This window comes from Balaenoptera borealis (assembly GCF_965194805.1).
Source record: "Balaenoptera borealis genome assembly, chromosome: 6".
Classification (NCBI taxonomy): Eukaryota; Metazoa; Chordata; class Mammalia; order Artiodactyla; family Balaenopteridae; genus Balaenoptera; species Balaenoptera borealis.
This window is the reverse complement of record NC_138863.1, coordinates 29,400,514-29,420,791: the sequence shown is the minus strand read 5'-3', so window position 1 is coordinate 29,420,791 and position 20,278 is coordinate 29,400,514. Positions and strand designations below refer to the sequence as shown.

The following is a 20,278-nucleotide window of genomic DNA, read 5'->3' as shown; positions in this document are numbered from 1 at the left end:
TCACAGGTCCTAGTGCCACCAATCTCATAATAGGCTCCATCGCTGGTGCCATACTGGTAGCAGCTATTGTCCTTGGGGGCACAGGATGGGGATTTAAGTAAGCAATGCCGCATGTCTTCTTCTCAGTGGCTCTGGCACTTCTCTTTTCTGCTTACATAACTAAGTTTTGAGTTCCTGCTACCAGATTTCGAGTTTCAACAGTAAAACTGCTAAAAATAAATATTTTTGTTCAGAAATGGGTCAGAAAAGAAGAAACATGGAACCTCAAATATCATCTTCAGGCAAGTGGGAAAACATGAAATGTAGAAGGCAGTCACATGCACTGCTTAAAGGAGAAGTTCTTTGATAAAAGAACTTTTAGGAGCAAGCATCCTGAGAAACATTTATTTATAGGCAGATTATCGAGGAAACTATGTCATTGGAAATAAGTGGATATAAGTTCCTTGTATCTGTTTAAAACTGCTGTATATGCCATTGACATTTTGAAATTTTCACAGCCTAAGTAACCATTTGGTTCTTATTTTTCACATGTAACATGTATAGCTTTGTGATTTGAAAAGCTTCATTATTTTATAAAAACAGATTTTTAAAAAATAGTTTTATTAATTCCCTAACCTACTGAATTGGTTTCTCATTGGAATTTGAAGTCTGTGGCTTTGTGACACTATTTTCTAATGAACTGTTAATATTGACATGACTGATAGGCCTTTGTGTTTTCAATCAGTTTGGATTGTACATTGATCACTGAAGTAAGTTTGTTTAAATAGACACACCAGATAATCACAAACAAACCTTAATTGTGGTCCAAATTTTTGGACTTAATTTATCCAGTTTGGATGTTTCCATACCTTGGATTCATTGGATAATTGCCTTTTATACCTTTTCGTGCTGTGATGACTTGATTATTGTGGTTTGTAGATAAGACCTCCTGTGCCAAACACTCCCTGTGATAAATTCAGTTTCAGTTAGATCTAGGGAAACAAATTTAAGCAGGAAATAAGACCATTACCCAAATTCAAAACCCACTTTGCCTCCATCTGGTTATTTAGCAGAGGAAGTTTTTGACCTAAATTGAAACTAAAAGTTTCAATTGAAATTGAAAGTTTCTGACCTTGAATTATCTGAATAATTGCCTTAATTATGAACTTTATTCTATTTTATGTTTGGAATTCTGAATTCAATATATTTAAACCAGGTAAAATGTTATTATTAGAAACTGATTATGAAAGAAAAACAAACCAATAGATGATTTAAATAAATCCAACATTTTCTGCTAATTTTGTTATTATATTAAGATTTAATGCATAAGCCTACAAGGTTTTGAGTGGCTTCAACTTGGAAAGGTATTATCAGATGGGACTTCTTTTCTACAGAGATATTTATAAACTTGAACTTGTTTGGTGAAACAGTAATTTTGGCATCAAAATGCTTCGAAAAACACACGCACGCAAAGTAAGCAAGTCCTGTTTAAATTTCTTGTACGGTATGAACAAAATATTGCCCAGATGGTGAGTCTCTCACATGGTACCTAACAAAAGAATATATGTTTGTTTGGGCTGACCTAATTCCAGCAAAAACTTTTTAGTGTCTCACTACTGTAAAAATGTCATTGTACGTTGCAGTAGTTCCATGATCTGTTATCATTCTAGAATGCTCCTTTGAACTTTTTCATACATGTGCCTCAAGAAAAATAAATTTGGCTCATGCCCAGGCTTATGCCTCCTTCGTGTTAGGAAACCTCAGGTTCAAAGAAAGGGCTGGAGAAGAGTCTGCTGGACATCTTTGCCAGCCAGCCACATGCAGTGACAGATGTACCGCTTCAGCATTTGGAGATAAGAGCACTGTTCTGTAGCAGGACCTCAAAACAGTGGCCTGGCCTAGCTCACAGCTTGAATTGCATGTTTCTTTGGGGAAAAACAAAAAAGCCTTTATCACTGTGTATATAAGTGGATTAGGCCCGTACAGTTTATTTATATCTGAGAGAGATGTCTAATCATCAGAAGAACACACACACACACACAAAGAGGGGGAGAAATGGATACTTAGCGAGGTGAGAAAAACAGCCTTTGTGGGGGACGCTGTGCCGACACATGTGCAGCTGGGCTGTGTCAATACCCCTTCCCATCCCTATGACCCTTATATATAGGAAAACATTGTAGGAGGCACACAGTAGTGCGAAGTACGTATTTGTATGCCCTGAAACAAAGAGAAACAATGAAGGCAGAATTCTTGAACGTGTCACTTTAGCCGTTTAAATTCGCAGAAGCTGCTACTCTTTGTGCTATTGGTTGCTCCATGAGGAGCTTTATATTTTCAGAGTTTAGATCTTTAGATTTTAATAGTAACCATGTGGTTTGTATTAAACTTTAAATAACTGCTTACACCTTGCAATAAAAAGCTTTGGGTGCTGAATGATAAAGCGTAGGTTTTCCCTCCATTTGGACAGTTTTGGAGATGATTAGTCTAGAGGTGATTTGGAAATATAATTATTTGCTAGTTGAACTGAAACTTCGAGTTTTTTCATTGAGTTCAGTGTAGATACAAAAGAGCTTTCTTTAGAATCAGAAGTTGAAAACAGTTTTTAAAAAGGATTGCTCTAAATACCTTTATTGGAAATCCCTCCTGAAATGGGTTTTTATTACTAGACGGGAAGTTGGCAAAGTAACCTGAAGAACCTGAGGGTACATAAACTTTTAGATTAAAGGAAAATATATTAACTGCTCAGGGGAAGTACTGCTTTTTCCTAATGCCACATTTCTTTAGGTATAACACCGAGTAACATAGATGTGGAGGAAGTATCATACCAAACATAATCTGTTAGAGTATGCATGAGAAATACAGCTGTACTCTGACTCCTGACACTGTCTGCCGTTCTTTATGGTTCTTTTTTTAAACCATATTTCCCCTGAAACAGGTGGTAAAAGCATAAGCATATGTGAGTGTACATGCATGTGTGAATGTGTACATATTGTGTGTGTAAAAGCATAAGCATATGTGAGTGTACATGCATGTGTGAATGTGTACATATTTGTCTGTGTAAAGTGATAATGAAGCTTTATCAAGATTGTTGTGGTCAAAAAAATAATATGAATTTAGATTACTTCTTTTTAGCAGAATAGTAGAGTCTGAAAGTTTTGGTTAACGTAAGTAAGACTTGCATGAGCAAGGTTGTGAAACTCTTAAAAAGAAAAAAATGCTTCATTTGGTAGGTTATTTTTTTTTTTAATATTCTGATGTATTGGATAATGTGGTAGGCATACCTTAGTAACTTCAGTTAATTGCATATTCCAAGTATGAAGATGGCTAAGGGATAATTCAATCTGTGAACTCTCAGTCTTTGGGGGTGTCAGGATTTTTCTCTGAGAAATCCTGTGAAAACTGAACATAGGCCTTTGGCACACCAATTTCTCCAACTTTCCACCACATCTGTATCGATTTACACTCACCCCATGCTCTTTTTTTCTCTCCATCCCTACACACACTAAATAAAGCTACGAATTGTGATGCAGAAGATTGCAAACCTCTGTCCTGGTTGACTCATGGAGACTCATGGCCCCTATCCAGTGCTGAATAATAATTCTACTCCACTAGGTTATTAGAGCTGTTGCTTTCCCTGGACTTTGGAAAAAATCGAGAAAATGAAGGATCGTTTTAGTAGCATTTAGGATCATTCTCTAAAGCTTAGGAAAAGTGACAAATATATAAAAAGAAAAGTTCCTCTCTCCATCTAAAAATGAACAGAATTGCTGTTATTAACCTAGATATGGCTTTTTAGCTGAATTCCTGAAATTTGAAGACAGGAATTTTGACATGAACAATATGGTCATTTATATGCCCATAAAGTATATCAACATCATAGGCGACGGTAGTAGAAAAGAGGAATTCTAGGTGATGCTAGGAAAAGAACTTGAAGGTAATAGATGGTGCCATAGTTTGTTGACAATTCGTATCACAAGATTTTAGGAGGAATATTGAGTTCTTCCAACCATATTATAATCTCAGTCTGTGGAAGACTGTTGCCACGTCCCATTATTCCGCTGCTTCCTCTCTGCATGGGATTTGGTGGCAGGAGTGGCCGTCCTAGCCTGGCAGGGCTCCTCCTGACATTAAAAGTGTTAATTTAATAAGTCTGTGGAATTACATATGTGGTTTCCTCTCTATGAGAAGTTACTTGGGATACAAGTCCTTACGGAGCCTGACTTGAACTCTAGGAGATTCTGTCTGGCTTATGTTCCTTGTCATTGGAAGTGCTAAAGAAAAGACTGTGTAGGTGCTTGCAATAAATGAAATTTAAAGGGCCATATCTGGATTATCACAAGGAAAGTTAACTGAATTGTTTGAATGTCACCTTGGATGAAATCTGAAAGGAACTTAATATTGCTAATTATGTTTTCTCAAAAAAGCAAATGTCCTTTTTTCTTTTTTTTGCTTCTCATTTTTATAGAGTTAGGAAATGGGATCAATTTTAGGTAGTCTTTCCATGAGGAAGATAACCAGATTGCCGCTTACCTGAATTCCATGACCATATCCCAGTGCAAAATAAGGAGCCTGATTCCTCTAGTACCTGCGACTCCTGGGTTAGGCACTTTCTCACTCAGACCCCACAGGTGGTGGTGGTGTTGGGTTGGCCAGAAAGACCCAGTTCAGCTCCCTGACTCAACCCCCTGGGGAAGGGAACTCAGTCTAAGGTGACCAAGGAGGTGGGGTTGGGCAAAGGGTTCTTGGTGGACAGGTGATGACTCATCATGGAAAGAAAAGAAGGTCTTAGTGGTGGATAAACATACCCTTAAAAGAAGACCTAAGACTTTGCAATTCTAAGATGGTTATTGTTACCTGAAGTGCTTTTTAAAAATTTTGTATAGATGTATATATAGTATAATATATAGTAGACAAAAGTACAGGTTTTTCAGAAATAGTGAAAATGGATGAAAACTGGGTCAATGCAGGGTTTATGGATTACACTAATATTTTATAATGATCCAGAAATGCCTTGCAGGTTATGATGAAACAGTGAGCTGCCTTCAGAATCTAGTGAGCAGAGGTATTCAGAGGAAACACTTGTGGAAGAAAAGCAGCAAGCACCTACGCACGAGAGTAGTGCTTTCACATTAAAATAGAACAAAAAGACTTGACAGGCAGTTCTCAACATACAGTAGCCCATAGTGGTTTTACAGTTTACCCCTGAGGAGCCCTCAAAATCAGCCTGGTGCAGGAGTATCCCTCTCTGTCTTCATCACGGGGCTCCACTTTCTCCCTGCTGGGACATCAGTGGAGGAAAAGTGGTCCTGGAACTCCCCATTAGTTTCTAGAGTCCATTTTCCCATAGACAGGAGGGTGGCTTGGCCTCCTGGTCTGCCCTGGGAGTCCAGTCATACTGTAGAACATTTTTTGTATAAAAAATGCAATCTAAGCTTCAAAAACTGACTTTTAAAAGGAGCACAAGCTTTTGGACACTAGAGGTTGCCTGTATGCCAGGCTGAAATGGAATTTCATATCTCCATTTAAAAATGAACCAGGGAATTCCTGGTTAGGACTCAGTGCTTTCACTGCCGTGGGCCCGGGTTCGATCCTTGGTCAGGGAACTAAGATGCTGCAAGCTGCACGGTGCGGCCAAAAAAAAAAAAAGAACCAGATTGCCATTATGACCGTAAACGTGGCTATTTATCTGACATTCCCTGAATTTGAATGAGGGCAATATAGTCATTTACATGGGTAGCATGAGCACACTTGATCTTTCCTCCATATCCGCTTTTAATTGGGGAGACATTATTTTAACATTTCTCATGCGTTCCAGCAATACATATCTAAATAGGTTGGGGCTCCTAGTCCTTCAGGGTCATTTCACAAGGTCAAGCAGTCCCTGTTTTTCCCCACCTGACTCGCAGGATGTGTGGTTCCTTATACATCTACCTTCAAGGGCAGTGAACGTAGGTAGAGACACAGGTCCTGTGCTCTGCAGGAAACTAGCTCAGTGACAGACACATCTCGGGAGACTTCCTGTTTGTTCTCAACCCTCTTTCCTGGGCAGCGTCAGTAATGGCTGCTTTTAAGAATACTGACCCAAAAGAGGGTTGAAGGGGTGGGGAATGGTGAAGAGAAAGAAGTAGCACTGTTGGAAATACTGTTTGCACTCCATGTTAGCCAGTGATCCACATGTTTAAGCCATTAATGAAGATGCCATAATGAAAACGTTAAAAAAAGAGAAGGGAGATTTTCTTTAAAGATTTTTATTTTTGCTCTTTCAAAAGAGAAGCATAAAAGTGGTCATCTTGGAAAAAAAAAAAGAACTTTGCAGGATGTCTTTCTACGTATTTTGAGCTTTGGTATTGTTTTTATTTTGAATTACCTATGGGCGAGGAGGAATATACCGTAATCCTTTTGGTACTTAGGGCTGTAAGGGTATCCAGCTGGCCCCAAGTGAGTGGGCAGGGGAATGAGGGATCCTGGGGACCCCTTGGTGTCCAGTTTTGCATGATGCCGCGGTGGCAGCTGCGTTGCACCCGCCCAGTGTGCAGACTGAATGCATGAGCCCCCTTGCTTGATGCCCCACATAAAGCCAGACCACGGGGAGGTTGCAACTAACTTTTGTTGTTGCCTTGTAGTGTCTTGCTGGTTCTTTCTTTTCTCTTTTTAAACGTAGGAACCTCTTTTTAGGAGACCGGACACCATGAGCAAGGCATTTTAACTTGCTTACTTCAAACTAAGCTAAGCTGCTGCATTTGCTTAACTAACCCAAGCCTGTGTCCATTCTCCCTTGAGTGTACTGTCTTACTGTGCACTCAGGTTTTCAACTTTCTAGGTAAGAAAAATGCTTGTTCCAGAGTAGGGTAAGAGCTCACACCACCAAGGCAGCAAGATAACTGAGTAGAGCAAAGTTGTTTTTTTTTTTTTTTTCCACTTTGACAAAGGCTGATCCACTGATATAGAGTTCTCAAGTTCTGGAAGGAAGTAGCTCTAAGACCTGCAGAATTTTTCTTAGTTTTGCTAATAGCCCCCTCAGTGGGAGAGCCTCCCTGGAATAATTTACATCTAGTTAAAATTAGCCATGTCATTTACTTCTGAAATAGACAAATTGGGCTGCTGAGGCTTTCTGTGACTTACAATGAACAACTTGAAGCTTCTTTTGGTATTCATAAATGAATATACACTGGCAGGGAGGTTGTAACAACATCCAAAAGTGTGAGCCGTTCTGTGTTTCAATTTCAAGTTATTTTGGAAAATCTGCCTCGGGGGGGCCAGTTGATTACTTTGCTCTGGAACTAGCATTGTTGTCATTATCATTACCCTTCTCTCATCACGATCTGATTAATATTGTGGATTTTTCCCCTCCGCTTGCATCTTCTTTTGACGCACTCTGGAAGAAATGTCAAGAAGAGGAGGTTCGATCCTACTCAGCAAGGCCCCATCTGAATCAGCGGCACTGGATGAACAGCATCTCGCACTGTTGGATTCTGGGTATGACATACTTGCAGCATCGTTGCCGGAACTATTAAGTCTGTAAACAAAAACACTGGGTGGTAATGACTACAGAACTAAAGTTGGGGTGACAGGGATGGGGTAAAAGAAAACTGTCCTTTTTGGAAATAATTTCAAAGAACCCCCTCCCACCACCTGTCAATAAAAGGGAGCAAAAGACAATGTTATAAAAAGAACGATTTCAGAATCTTTTTTTTTTTCCAATGAAAGGAAGAAGGAACAACAACAAAAATTAAGTGCAATAAAAGAACCATTAAAAAATAGCAAATGTTTTTTTCTTTCCTCAGCCTGTTGGCACTTTATATCTTCTAAATGGTTTGGCATGATTTGTTTTTTCTTTTCCTACCAATGACACACTCCGGTGGCATGAAGATCAAAGGGTAAAATCTGCATGGCATATATACAACAAGCAGCTAGCAAGCCAATCCACAGCAAAACCTGCAACTGAATTCCTAAGGTGAAGGTGACAGATGAGCCCATGGAAGCTGCCTGACCCCCAGCCCCCTAGTCTAGATCAGGCCACGAGGAGCTCCACACACCCCTGCTCTTGTTGATTCACTTTCCTGTTGTCTTTTCTCCTGGAAATGGGAGCTGGAATTTGAACAATGAAGCTATTGTATAGTTCTTTTATAAATGTAAATATGGAAATAAGAGATTTTGACACATCATTTTCACTTGTCTGTACTGAAATATTTCTCTTGTAAAGGTTCTCTGTAAATTTGAGTTTATTGTTTGCTCCCCATCTTTTTGGGTTCTTTTCTCTATTTCTTTCTGTCTCTGTCCTTCTCTCTTGTAACATGTTGTACAGTGATTCTTAGGTTTGCTTAAAAAAAAGACAGATGTGGCCACAGATTCAGGGATTTGGGGCACAAAACAGGTACAATTAAAAAATGAAATGCTTGAATGAGCTGAAATGCTTGAAACCAAAAATAAACAAAGGGTGGGGGACACAAAGAACAAAATAACCCATATGAAAAATATAAAAATTATGTAAATGCAAATGTATGTATTAAGTCTTTAAATTTTTTTTGATGTCATTATAAACATATGTATATAATGTAAGAAAGTAGACACCCTCTCAAATTAATCACAAAAGTGCCAAGCTCATGATTTTAGTTTTTGGTTCTGACAGTTTTCTTTCCCTGTCTTCAATGTGAAAGGAGGATAAACTTAAAGCCTTAAATTAAAAAATAATTTTTAAATGTTGAAAGCTTGAGGAAGAAATTAAGCTTTCCATTTTATTCATATCTATTATTGTCAATATTTCATTCATGCTTTCAACTTCCTGCCTCAAAATATATATGGTAGATACCCACTGTAAAGCTGGTAATGGGGACAGAAACAACAATTACCTTCTTGTGAGCATTGTTAAAATAGGCTTTACTTCTGTGTGTTGTATTTTCAACAAACCTTGTTTGGCCCACAGTGTATGGCCGGTCCGTGGAATGTTGCGCTGGATTACAACGGGATTCTACTATATACAAATTCACACCCTTCTTTGCCCTCCAGGCAGATTTGCAGATGTAATCTGGGTTCCCAGGTCCCTCTAAATTTAATTCACTGTCATTGAATTCTTCTTCCATTTATGGTCAAGATAGCTTTTGTTCAAGTGTTAAGTATATACGTTCATAAAGAAATTTGGTCCCAGCTTTGTTTTGAATGTAAAAACTTGTACATGATCCTTTCTGTGAGCATTCTTCTAGAGATGAGTTTTACTGAAGGCCCCCAAAGAGCCCACACTTCTTTAATGTCCTGTTTTTAGAAACAGGACATCCAATTGTACTAGTCACTTCTTCATGACAACCAAATTAGTTGCTAGATTGAGTTTTAAATTCCTCTTCAGCGAGATTCATGACACTAGTCTCACCACTCTTGCTTGGACTTTGCAAAGGATTAAGTCCTAAAAATGTACTGCTTAAACAGTGGGGGTTTCCCCAAGTTATCTTTAATTGTGGAAGTATCGCAATCATAGAGCAGAAACCTTAATTTCTATATGCTACAATAAACCATAACCTAACATCTTAATCCTGTTACTGCTTTCTGAGTCCTAGGTGCTACACAGGTATGCAGTCTTTCTCTAGAACTAGCTGTATGTTTATATTGTACTAACAGGGCTACCTACAAGGTTTATCAGCCTTACTCTTGGCTTCATAAGACACAGGGTGTATCCCTCTACCAAGCGGCATTGGCTCTTAGAGGAAGCTTGGAGGAAACTCGGATTACTCGGCATCTCTTCCTGTCACCACATTGTTTATATCTCTCTGTTGCTGGGTCCTCTTCATCAGTGGATACTTAGCTGCTGCTGAGTCCACCGTACACATTTCACTGCTGTTCCAGAGACACCACTGGTGACTTAATAGATACAAAACCATGGTAGTGCAAACAAGTTAAATCTATTGTTAACTTTTGAGCATTTCACAAACAACATTGTAAATGTGCGATGTTATGTTTTAAATCAGACCACAGTGGTCCCCAAATATTATGTACATATGGCAAATGTCAGTGTAACTTTTTGTTAGACTGGCAATTTCATAGGTAACGAAACCTATGCTCCAGTGTTAAATTATTTGTGTGTATATGTAAAATACACAAGCTTTAAGCTATCTGTGTATGACTATGAAAGATAATGCAACCATACCAGTTGTGAACAGTGGATTATAGTTATTTTTGATGGTCTTAGGTTATGTAGTTTCAAACTCTGTTGTATTTTCTCTTGCATATGCCATTCATTTGCTGATTCTTGTGGTGTGAATGTGCCTTTTTATTCATTTGAGCTCAAAACACAAGCATATCACTGTTTAATGTTACCCAACAAGAGTTAGTGTTAAGTGATGACACGTTCCCATTTCACCTGCTTACTTTTGCTACATTAATTAATAACACATGGATGAGGAGATGTGCGCTGACTTCATTGCTCACCCTGGGATACTGCATGAGCCCATCAAATTAGAGCTACTCCTATTAGATAAATGAGCAGTACACATAAGTGCATGTTATAAAACATGAATCACGTAGAGCTGTGGAGTTTTACCAAGTGGTATGTGTGTGGGTTTAGTTTCTGTTTTTCTTTTTTTACTATGCAAAGATGGGAAATGCACAAAATTCTCAAAGACTAGTGTCTGAAGAGCTTTCCAAACAGTACTTGAACCCTTTCTTTAAAGTAATCCCATCATATTTTATAGCCATTATTGCTTCCATTGTTAATTTTTATTTTTAAATAGTTTCCAGTTTTTTAAGTGCACAACCTGAAGTTTTGTTGGAAGTTAATAAATTCGTTCATACCTTGTTGGCTGTCTATGGATGGAGATTCAGTAGTCATTGTATGCATCTGTAGTCAAGTGTATATTAAAACTTTTGTTAACATTGAGTGTTGTAGCTTTTTACTTTGATCATTTTTCTTAAACCCTTTTTCTGTGTTCTCTTGTATTGTTGATGAAGTGGCTGTGCACGTGACACGATCAAGAGTTTTAGCACTGGTCTCGTAATCAAAGGCTTGCTAAAAATTTAATCAGTCAATGGAGCAAAATAAAATCTCTGATTAATGATAAATATATTGCTGATGAGGATTCAGTTTCAGTGGATTTATTGGAAATGCTTTGCTTTTTATAAGTCAGGGGAAAAAAACCACCTTAGGATTATACCATTACCTTTTTTTTTTCTTTAGTGTCTCTCTTCTGGGTTTAAAGAGGGGATGGCTAGTCATAGCATCCACACTTTTGACCTGGTACCATTAGAATCAAACTAAAAAGAAAATAGAAGTATTTGGTTATCTAAATTGTATGATCAGAAACATTCAAAGAAGGAAGGTATTTCCTCACACCTTGCATGGGATTGGTCATCAAATAATATTCATTCTTCATGAAGGTCTCTCAGTGTTTCCTCTCCCTCCCTACTGCCATCTTTTGGTGTGTGCTCAACAGCCACATGTATCTCATGTGTACCTCACGTGTACCTCATGTGTACCTCACATGTATATACTGCACTAACACAGAAAGAGCCTAATCTGACCACATCATTCCTCTGGTAGAGTTTGCAGGAGGTCTTCATTTCCTATAGGATAAAGTCCAAACTTAATAATGTGACTTAAAGTGCTGGCTGCTTTTCATGGCCTCACCCTTGTTTATTTTTCTAGTCTTCATCAATTCTTATCCTCCCATAGTCACCCTACTTACATTTCCCCTCAAAGAGCCTCTTCTGCCCAGGTCTGAACAGTCTTATGTAAATTGTATGTCCACTCACCATAGTTCATTTGTTTCTATGTCATTTCATGCAATAAAAGAAATATGAAACACTTAAAATAACATGAATATTATACTTTAAATAAGAAAGAACATTAGAGTACAATTTATATTTGACTTTTAAAGGAATTATCTGATTTTTATATGTTTTCCTTTCTCATTCTTTTTTTGAGTTTGACATTGTATTGAATTCTCCTTGCTCCCTTGGTAACTGACTGTGAAAGGTGACCCAGAAACCAAAAACTTCCTAGAAAATCTAACAGCAGTCCTAGAGTCAAAACTTTGACATGAATAAATAGGTAGATAATCCATATGCTCACAATGGGATCCTAAGTAACTTTTCAAATTTAATGTAGGCCCCCTTTAGGTTAATGTACAAACTTAGGGATTTCTACTCATTAATTTATTCATTCGACCAGCATTTATTAAGCCTCTATGCCAGGAACTCTTCCTGGGAATTGAAGGAACAAAAGAAAATTCTTGGCCTAAAGTTGTTCACAATTTAGCAGGGAGAGACATGTGTTGAAAATCACAAAATCAAAAACCTCTGAGCCCAAGGTGATAAGTAAACTAAATCATGTAGGAAATGAATAGAAGAGAACTGATGTGGGAAGAGGGATGCAGGAAGGCTTTCCAAAAATGAGTGTTGAACTATCTTGAAAGATGACAAGTTCACTAGTCTAATAAAGTGGGAAACACTCAAGGCACAGGAAGCAGCATGCTTCAAGACCCAAGAAGAAGAGCTCAGACACTTCGGGTAAGTAGTGCTAAATGTCTGTTTCCTTCCACCTGGAAACCCGTGTTTCCTTCCATTTTGCTAGCCCGCCAACCCCCCTCTCCCACCCCAGCCCCCACCTTCTTCTTTCCTTCCTACCTTTCCTGAACTTGATCTATAAAAATTCTACAGTACTGTGCCAGGTCTTAAGGACACAATGACTCTGAGCTCTCAATCTTTTAAATGTAACATTTACATTCGATGTGATAAGTGCCCCAATAGACGTTAAGTAATTAAGTGCCTTAGAAGAGAGGAGGGAGACTCTATCCCTGCCCTTGAGATCAAGGAGGGTTTCACAGAGGAGGTGGCACTTGAGCGAAAGGCCGTGCAGTTGGACCTTCAAACCATGATCACGTATTATGTTTAACCAAGGCTCATTTTGGTTCACAGAAGGAAGTCCATCTACAAATGCCATGGGAATAGAATAACCTGTAATATTCAGATCTAGTTTTCTGCTTCAGATATCTGGATTTCTTTTGCTTGAGTGATGATGATGATGATGATTATGAGGTTCTCCATCAAAACCTTATATTTTTAGATATTTTTCCACTGATGAACTCATCATGGATCAGTCTTTAGTATTTGGGGCTGTCATTAATGACATAGAGGGCTTCTTGACCTGACCTGTAAACCTCTCATATTTTCTGAGCATAAAAATCCCTGGCTAATCTCAGTCTGGCGTGAGGGGGTGGATAAGAACCATAAATGCTTTTAAAGCAACATTTAGTAAGTCCTTCAGTTAATGAGGGGTCAAAATCATTTTCCAAGTTCACCTTCACTTCCGGTCCACCAAAGTTAGTGTTTATCTATCTTTTATGCCTTGGAGAGAAGGTTAACCTTCCTCAATCTTTTCAAAAACCTATTAGCCTCTCTGGCTCCTTGACTAGAACAAGTTATTGGTCACGTACCTGACTTGCGGAGAGAAAGGAAATGCCATGATCCCTCATTACCTGAAAATAGTTGTCCTGCTGGGATCTGCTGATGCACCTTTGCCAGCTGATGTTGTGAGCACACACACTTGCCCTGGTGTGGCTGCAAAGGCTGCACTTGTGACCCCGCGGAGTTCACTCATGAGAACATTTATCTGACTGTGATGATCACTGAAAGCCAAATCGGCCCAGGAAATTGAATGGTCCTCCAAAAACAAGGCAAAACAAAACAAAACAGAAAAATCTTCATCCTGAATGATCAGGAGGGTATCAAGAGTTCTTCAGAGCTCTTTGGAGCTTTAAATAGCTTCCAGCCTCAGGAGGTAAATGAGCTTACAGCAAAGCTCCCTGATTCTTCAGACCCAGGTGTCAGGGAGAAAACTGAAAACGGTAAATGACATCAGGGAGGCCTCTGCCCTGCAGCAAGAGACAGCGCTTCCGCTACCGAGCCAATGTCACTCCCGTAGAGATAGTGAATGGACGGTACTCAGTAGGTTTAAACTGCTCTTCCTACATAGGTGAAATGGCTGTGAAGCAAGGGTGAACCGTTTAACGTCTGCAGGAGCCAGTTCCCCGGATGAGTAGGACAACTCAGTCTAGGAGATGCGAGAGTGAAGGAGCCTGAGCTGAGCCGGAGAGCACACACCCTGTCTCTGCTCAGCTCCAGCCAATGGTCACCGTGTGGAAAATTGGACCCCTGGTTGCCCCTCCCATTTATCTTTCTAGAGAAGCCCTAAGTCCAGATATGTATCTAAAATTTCCTAGTTTTTAAATCATGCAGCCAATTCATATTTCAAAAACACTGTGTGGATAAAGGCAGTGTAAACAGAACTTGTCTTTGCACAGGATTGAGCCTATGGCCCCTAGTGGGTCCAAGTTCTGCATCAAATAATGAGACGTTTTCACGTGTGGCCCCTGCAATCGTCTGATAGTTCCAGTGAGTGCGCAGACGTGGCCTTGACCCCAGTCAGGGCTGAAGGTGGCTGTGTGAAGGGTCACAGAGGCGTTCTCATGAGTTGCCCACTTATATGTCAACTTACTGCTGTTTCATGTGGATGTGAAAGCCACAGAGAATCAAAGACAGCCCGCCTGAAGCTACTTCCTTTTTGTGGTGCTTCGTGTGCTAAGCTTATTCAGATGTGCTCATTTGTGGGAGATGAACTGGTCCAGTGTTGGCAAATAGGCGTATCTCAATGCTTGCTAAAGCAGCTTAGTGGCTGCCTGGCCCCTAAGCCATAGCTACCATTGGTTAGAGAGAGTGCTGAGGTTTCTGCCTATGTTTGTGGGCTGATTCTGCTGGGAACCACAACTGGAACCACTGCTGCCGCCACTAGAAGAGAGTGGGAGTGTCCCAGTTTAGAGGATCTGTATTGTAATAACTTCACTCTCTAAATGTACATTCTGGACATTTGTTAGAACTAGAGAGAGAGAGACAGAGAGAGAGAGAGAGAGGATAGCAAGACCAAAGGAAAAGGTTACAAATGTATTCCTACAAAATTTACTCCACCTGAGAAGGAATGTGTTAATCAGCTTGCAAATCTGCAGGATGTCAAATGAGAGAAGAAATGGGATTTTTCTGTTACCTCTGTTGAGTTAAACCATTTTCTGTTACAAAACTAAGTGAAAATTGACATGAATGTCCCTTTTCATCCTATATTTTAAAAAAACTTCATTGAGTCAACAAATAATACAAACGTCTACTAAATAAAAGATCTTTGCTAGATGCTGGGTCAGAAAATATGACACCCAGATGCTGTTCTACAGGACATTATAGTTTAGTACAGGAGCTGAGAATAGGGAAAGAATGAGCATTTCTTTTCTTTTTTTTTTTATTGAAGTATAGTTGATTTATAATGTTTCAGCTGTACAGCAAAGTGATTCAGTTATACATATATATATGTCTATTCTTTTTCAGATTCTTTTTCATTATAGGTTATTACAAGATATTAAGTATAGTTCCCTGTGCTATACAGTAGGTTCTGTTTGTTTATTTTATATATAGTAGTGTGTATATGTTAATCCCAAACTCCTAATTTATCCCTCCCCACCCTTTCCCCTTTGGTAACCATTAAGTTTGTTTTCTATGTCTGTGAGTCTATTTCTGTTTTGTAAATAAGTTCATTTGTATCATTTTTTTAAGATTCCACATATAAGTGATACCATATGGTGTTTATCATTTTCTGTTTTACTTAGTATGATAATCTGTAGGTCCATCTGTGTTGCTACAAATGACATTATTTCAGGAGTGACCATTTATGATAAAAGTGTCACACTAGGTAACGGAAAAATAGGTAAACTACCATGGGAGATCAGCAGAGGAAAATACTACTTCCTGCTTTGGGGTGTAGGGAGAACAACAAGATTCTCTGGATGAAGAAGCATTCAGTTATCTGAATAACTGGTGAACTATGGACATATGGAAATGGGGAGAACAGCGTTGCAAATTGAACTAGATGTACAATTGTAGATGTACAATTTCAGCTGAAATAACAAAGACCAAAAGGCCAGTAGCTTAAACAAGATAGAAGTTTTTGTCTCTCACATGAGCCATCCAGAGCTAGTAGATGGCTGCACACACCCTCCATCTTCTTGCTGTGAAATCCTTAGCACACATCTTCCGTCTCATGGAACAAATTCTCTGCTTCAGCTCCCATCAGCCTGTCTACCTTCCAGGAAGCAAAGGAAAGGAGGAGACGTGGAAGGCCTATCAGTTCCTCTGGGTACCAATCTGGCAGTGGCATATATCACTTTTACTTTTCAGTTCCCATTTCCAAGCGGCCTTTTTATTTGCTTGTTGTAACAAATTCAGTATTTATGAGAGTCTGGTCAGAAAAAGGAATATTCGTTTTTTTCAGTCTACCATGCAAGGTGAGGGAAACCAAGTAAAAGTGCTGAAAAGAACGCTGGGCTTCGTGGTGACAAACTAGTCACTAATTAGCCAAGTAATTGTGAATAGCTTTCCTAACCTATTTTTAAGGTCATAAAGTCCCAATATAAACCTGTAATTACAAATCAGCCTGATAAATACCCAGGTGTCTGTGAAAACAGAAAATTGAGAGTTGAAAAGTACGCCATGAGAAATTGGAACTTAGTCACACCTAGTTGCAAAGGAGACTAGAAATTTAACAGGGGTGGAGGCATATTACTACTAAAGAAAAAGTTTAGAAATGGGCACTGAGAGACAGCTCTCAGCCTGCCACTGAGCTTATAGAAAAGTGCCCTTGGGCGGGTGCATGATGCACTGCTCAGATCTGCTTTGAGAAATAAAGAGATTATATAAAGGGTTTATTCCTCTATCTGCTGGGAGTGCTGCTGGAAGGCAGACATCAGCTGTTGGCCCTTTTGGAGGTTTCCCCTAATGAAGAAAACTGCCCTCAAAGTAGGCTACATCCAAAGATGAATCAGTGTGGGTTCCTCAAGGCCCAGCCTCCTCACCCCAACTCAGGACCACACAGGCTCCAAAAGCTCCTCCTGTGTTGGGCCTTCATGGAAGCTCATCTTCCTCTGCCCGGTCCTACTTCCGTCTGTCCCCTTTCACAGCTGTAGAAAAGCACCCCCTAATAAACATTCTGTCCACTAACCTCTGCCTCGGAGTCTGCTTCCCAGGGAACCCCATCTGGGACAGTCGCCAAGTGACTGGTTTGATTTGGAGCATAGAGTGTATAAAGGGGACAGCAGGAAGAGAGGAATGGCCTGCAGCTCCAGATAACGTTGTAGAGATCTCGAGCTGTTGTGCATGGACTTTGCTGCTGCAAGCAGGTTTCTGAGGCTTGGAGGGATGGAAGTTGTCCGGCAGCAGTGTATATGATGGGCTGTGGGTAAGAGAGGCAGGAGGTGGGCAAACCAGTTAGGATACCAGGGTCACACCACAGATCCAGGATAATGAAGAACTGAAACAGGGCTGTGGAAATGCAGAAAGCAGTGGGACAGATCACACAGGTAGAAACAACAGAACTGGGCAGCTGGTTGTGGAACGTATGAAAGAGAGAAGAGTAAATGCTAAAGGCCAGGTTTGATACTTGATGATTAGCAGACCGTTTTTCCTCAAAAAAATTTTGAGGAGGGACTTCCCTGGTGGCGCAGTGGTTAAGAATCCACCTGCCAATGCACAGGACACAGGTACGAGCCCTGGTCCGGGAAGATCCCACATGCTGCGGAGCAGCTAAGCCCGTGCGCCACAACTACTGAGCCCACGTGCCACAACTACTGAAGCCTATGCGCCTAGAGCTTGTGCTCTGCAACAAGAGAAGCCACCACAATGAGAAGCCCCTGCCTTGCAGAAACTAGAGAAAGCCTGTGCGCAGCAATGAAGATCTAACAAAGCCAAAAAAAAAATTAAAAAAAAAAAATTTCCCCCCTCAGGTTAATAAAAATACCTTTACAATTTTTTTTGAGGAAAATTGGGATGGTTACACTTAAAGAAACTTTTGACCATATCTCTGTGTAGCAAAAAATGAATTTAAAAAAAAAACCGGGGCTTCCCTGGTGGCGCAGTGGTTGAGAGTCTGCCTGCCAATGCAGGGTACACGGGTTCGAGCCCTGGTCTGGGAAGACCCCACATGCCGCGGAGCAACTAGGCCCGTGAGCCACAATTACTGAGCCTGCGCGTCTGGAGCCTGTGCTCCACAACAGGAGAGGCCGCGACAGTGAGAGGCCCGCGCACCGCGATGAAGAGTGGCCCCCGCTTGCCACAACTAGAGAAAGTCCTCGCACAGAAACGAAGACCCAACACAGCCATAAATTTAAAAAAAAAAAATTAAAAAAAAAAAAAAAAAAAACCTCTTACTTCCATGACTTATAACCATAATTATACTATTTTGGTCTGAAACTGAAATTGTAAGCATTCAGCATTTCAGAAACAAGAGATGAGAACGACACTCCCATACTTATTAGGAGCCGAATATTGATTTGTCAGCAGAGTAGCTATTTATTAATAACATCATGGTAGCTCTCCACAGAAAAATATTATTGCTGGGCCATTATGACCTAAAGTGGAACACAAGGAAGGTGGTAACTGTTCTTGAGTCTCAAAACCACATTTTCAACGCCATGCAGAGAGATAAGATGCTTAAGGCATTTTATCAGGCATTTGGTATTTTGAGAAATGTGAGTTGAACCTAAGAAATAAAAGGAGCCAATCCAAGTAGAAACTCATGGTTACAGGTAATCAAAATGGCTCTGTACGTCACTGAGTTCTTGTATAACCTCTCCTTTCCTGGTGATGTGTTGCCTGGAGCCACATTTCATTAGTTATGGTTAGAAACAAAGAAATAATTTTTTCTTTACTAAAGTTAAAAAAAACTCTGAGAAAGCCTTGTACTCAAATATTTCTATGGACCAAACACTCATATGAAAGGAGGAAAATGTAGACATTCAGTCCGTTTTTGCTTTGTTCTCAGGGTCTATACCGACTAGGTAGCTGCCCATATGAACTAAAAAGCCTTTGACTTTTTACAGACAAATGAACTACAGATGAATGTTTGTGGAAGAAATCCTTTGACTATCAAAGTTTGCAGGATTTCCAGTTAGTTACCCAGAAAGGCAAACAATTCATATGTCCACAAATCACATATCACTTATGTTAGCAGACTGTTACAAATATTTTGTGACATAAATCATCTCTCTGTTTGGGTGACTTTCCTGCAATAATTTGAGAGTTAGCTAAATAGCTTTGCAATTAGTTTGGTTAAAAAGCTTTATATATATTTACTTTTATTATAGTGAAAGAGAAGGATAAGTATTGAATTCCTTGCACAAAAAAGTGATTGCTATCTAAAACTGAACTTCTTGCACAAAAAGTAGTTGACAGCTAAAAATGATGTTGACATCTTGCTTTGGAAACAAGAGATTTTGTTTCTACCATGGAAAAATTAAACCCTGAAAGCATCCCTAGTGGAATAATCCCAACCCCTCATAATACTGTTCTTCCTCTTTTATAGATTCTCTGAGGGCCTGAGAACGCATTAACCTTTCTATTCAATGTGAGAAAGACTGTACTATACAATGTGTTAAATGGGGCTAACACTTGTTCTGGGAACCATTTCAGAGAAAGGGAGAAGCATGGTATCAGACACTTACTGACATCCTGGTTCTGGACACTGGTTGAACTACAGTGACTTAGAAATGAAGTGGGTCATATTTGTAAATATGAGTTTTCAAAAGTGGTGAGAGACAGAGTTTGGGTCTATTAGCAGATGAGCATGACTTTAACTTTATTTCATTTGCTCGGATTCTCTCCCGTGGTCTAAGGTTTTCTGTCTGAAACATTTGTAACTGGGGAAGGTAAGGTAGGGGTTCAACAGTCTTTACAACCAGCAGGACACTAGAGCGTTTCCAGACCAGCTGGGCATTCGATAAATTGTTTAATGCAAATGCTTCTGGTGTGTGGTTTGTTGCTTGATCTTTCTGGTCTTGAACTGGATCAATGCAATGGTTGTATAATAGATCTTTTGGACAATTCTCTCACTTATGCCTGTTACCTAGCGAGGAAGAGGTATTGAACTCAAGAAATCTGTTCCAAAATCAAATTTCTTTTTCTGCTGGTGATGACAACCTATGTTGGGTATCAAGGGCAGATGTCATGTTTGAGAGCAGAGGGGGTCAATTTTCTGATAGCAGCTCTGGATCAGGCTTACAAGCTGGAAAAAATCACTAACTTATATATGAGAATTTGTAAACTTCTCACTAAGATTTAATCAATGACTTTGCTGATGTCGCACATTTGTTGGAGTCTAGATATTTTCTTGCATGATTATTAATTCAAAGCCATGTGTAAGTGGATGCCCCAAGATGTGTGTTAGGTATGAAACTTCATCAAAATATGGGATCCCAAGATAGGATGGATATACATATACATACAT

At 39.6% G+C, this 20,278-nt stretch overlaps 1 protein-coding gene and 1 long non-coding RNA gene across 3 annotated transcripts in view; one reads left to right on the top strand and one right to left on the bottom strand.

The window, feature by feature from the left end:
* Positions 1-10,843, top strand: part of ADAM23 (ADAM metallopeptidase domain 23) — a 166,080-nt gene extending 155,237 nt beyond the window's left edge. The window contains exons 25-26 of one of the 2 annotated variants that reach the window (XM_082397055.1): positions 7-97; positions 7,362-10,843. In XM_082397055.1, coding sequence (XP_082253181.1) covers positions 7-97; positions 7,362-7,410 — 140 coding nt within the window. In that variant the 3' untranslated portion in view covers positions 7,411-10,843. The remainder of the gene's footprint in view (positions 1-6; positions 98-7,361) is intronic. The other variant, XM_082397056.1, reaches the window with a different exon arrangement.
* LOC309631140 overlaps positions 1-20,278 on the bottom strand; it is a 283,441-nt gene that overhangs the window by 203,973 nt on the left and 59,190 nt on the right. The window lies entirely within an intron of this gene.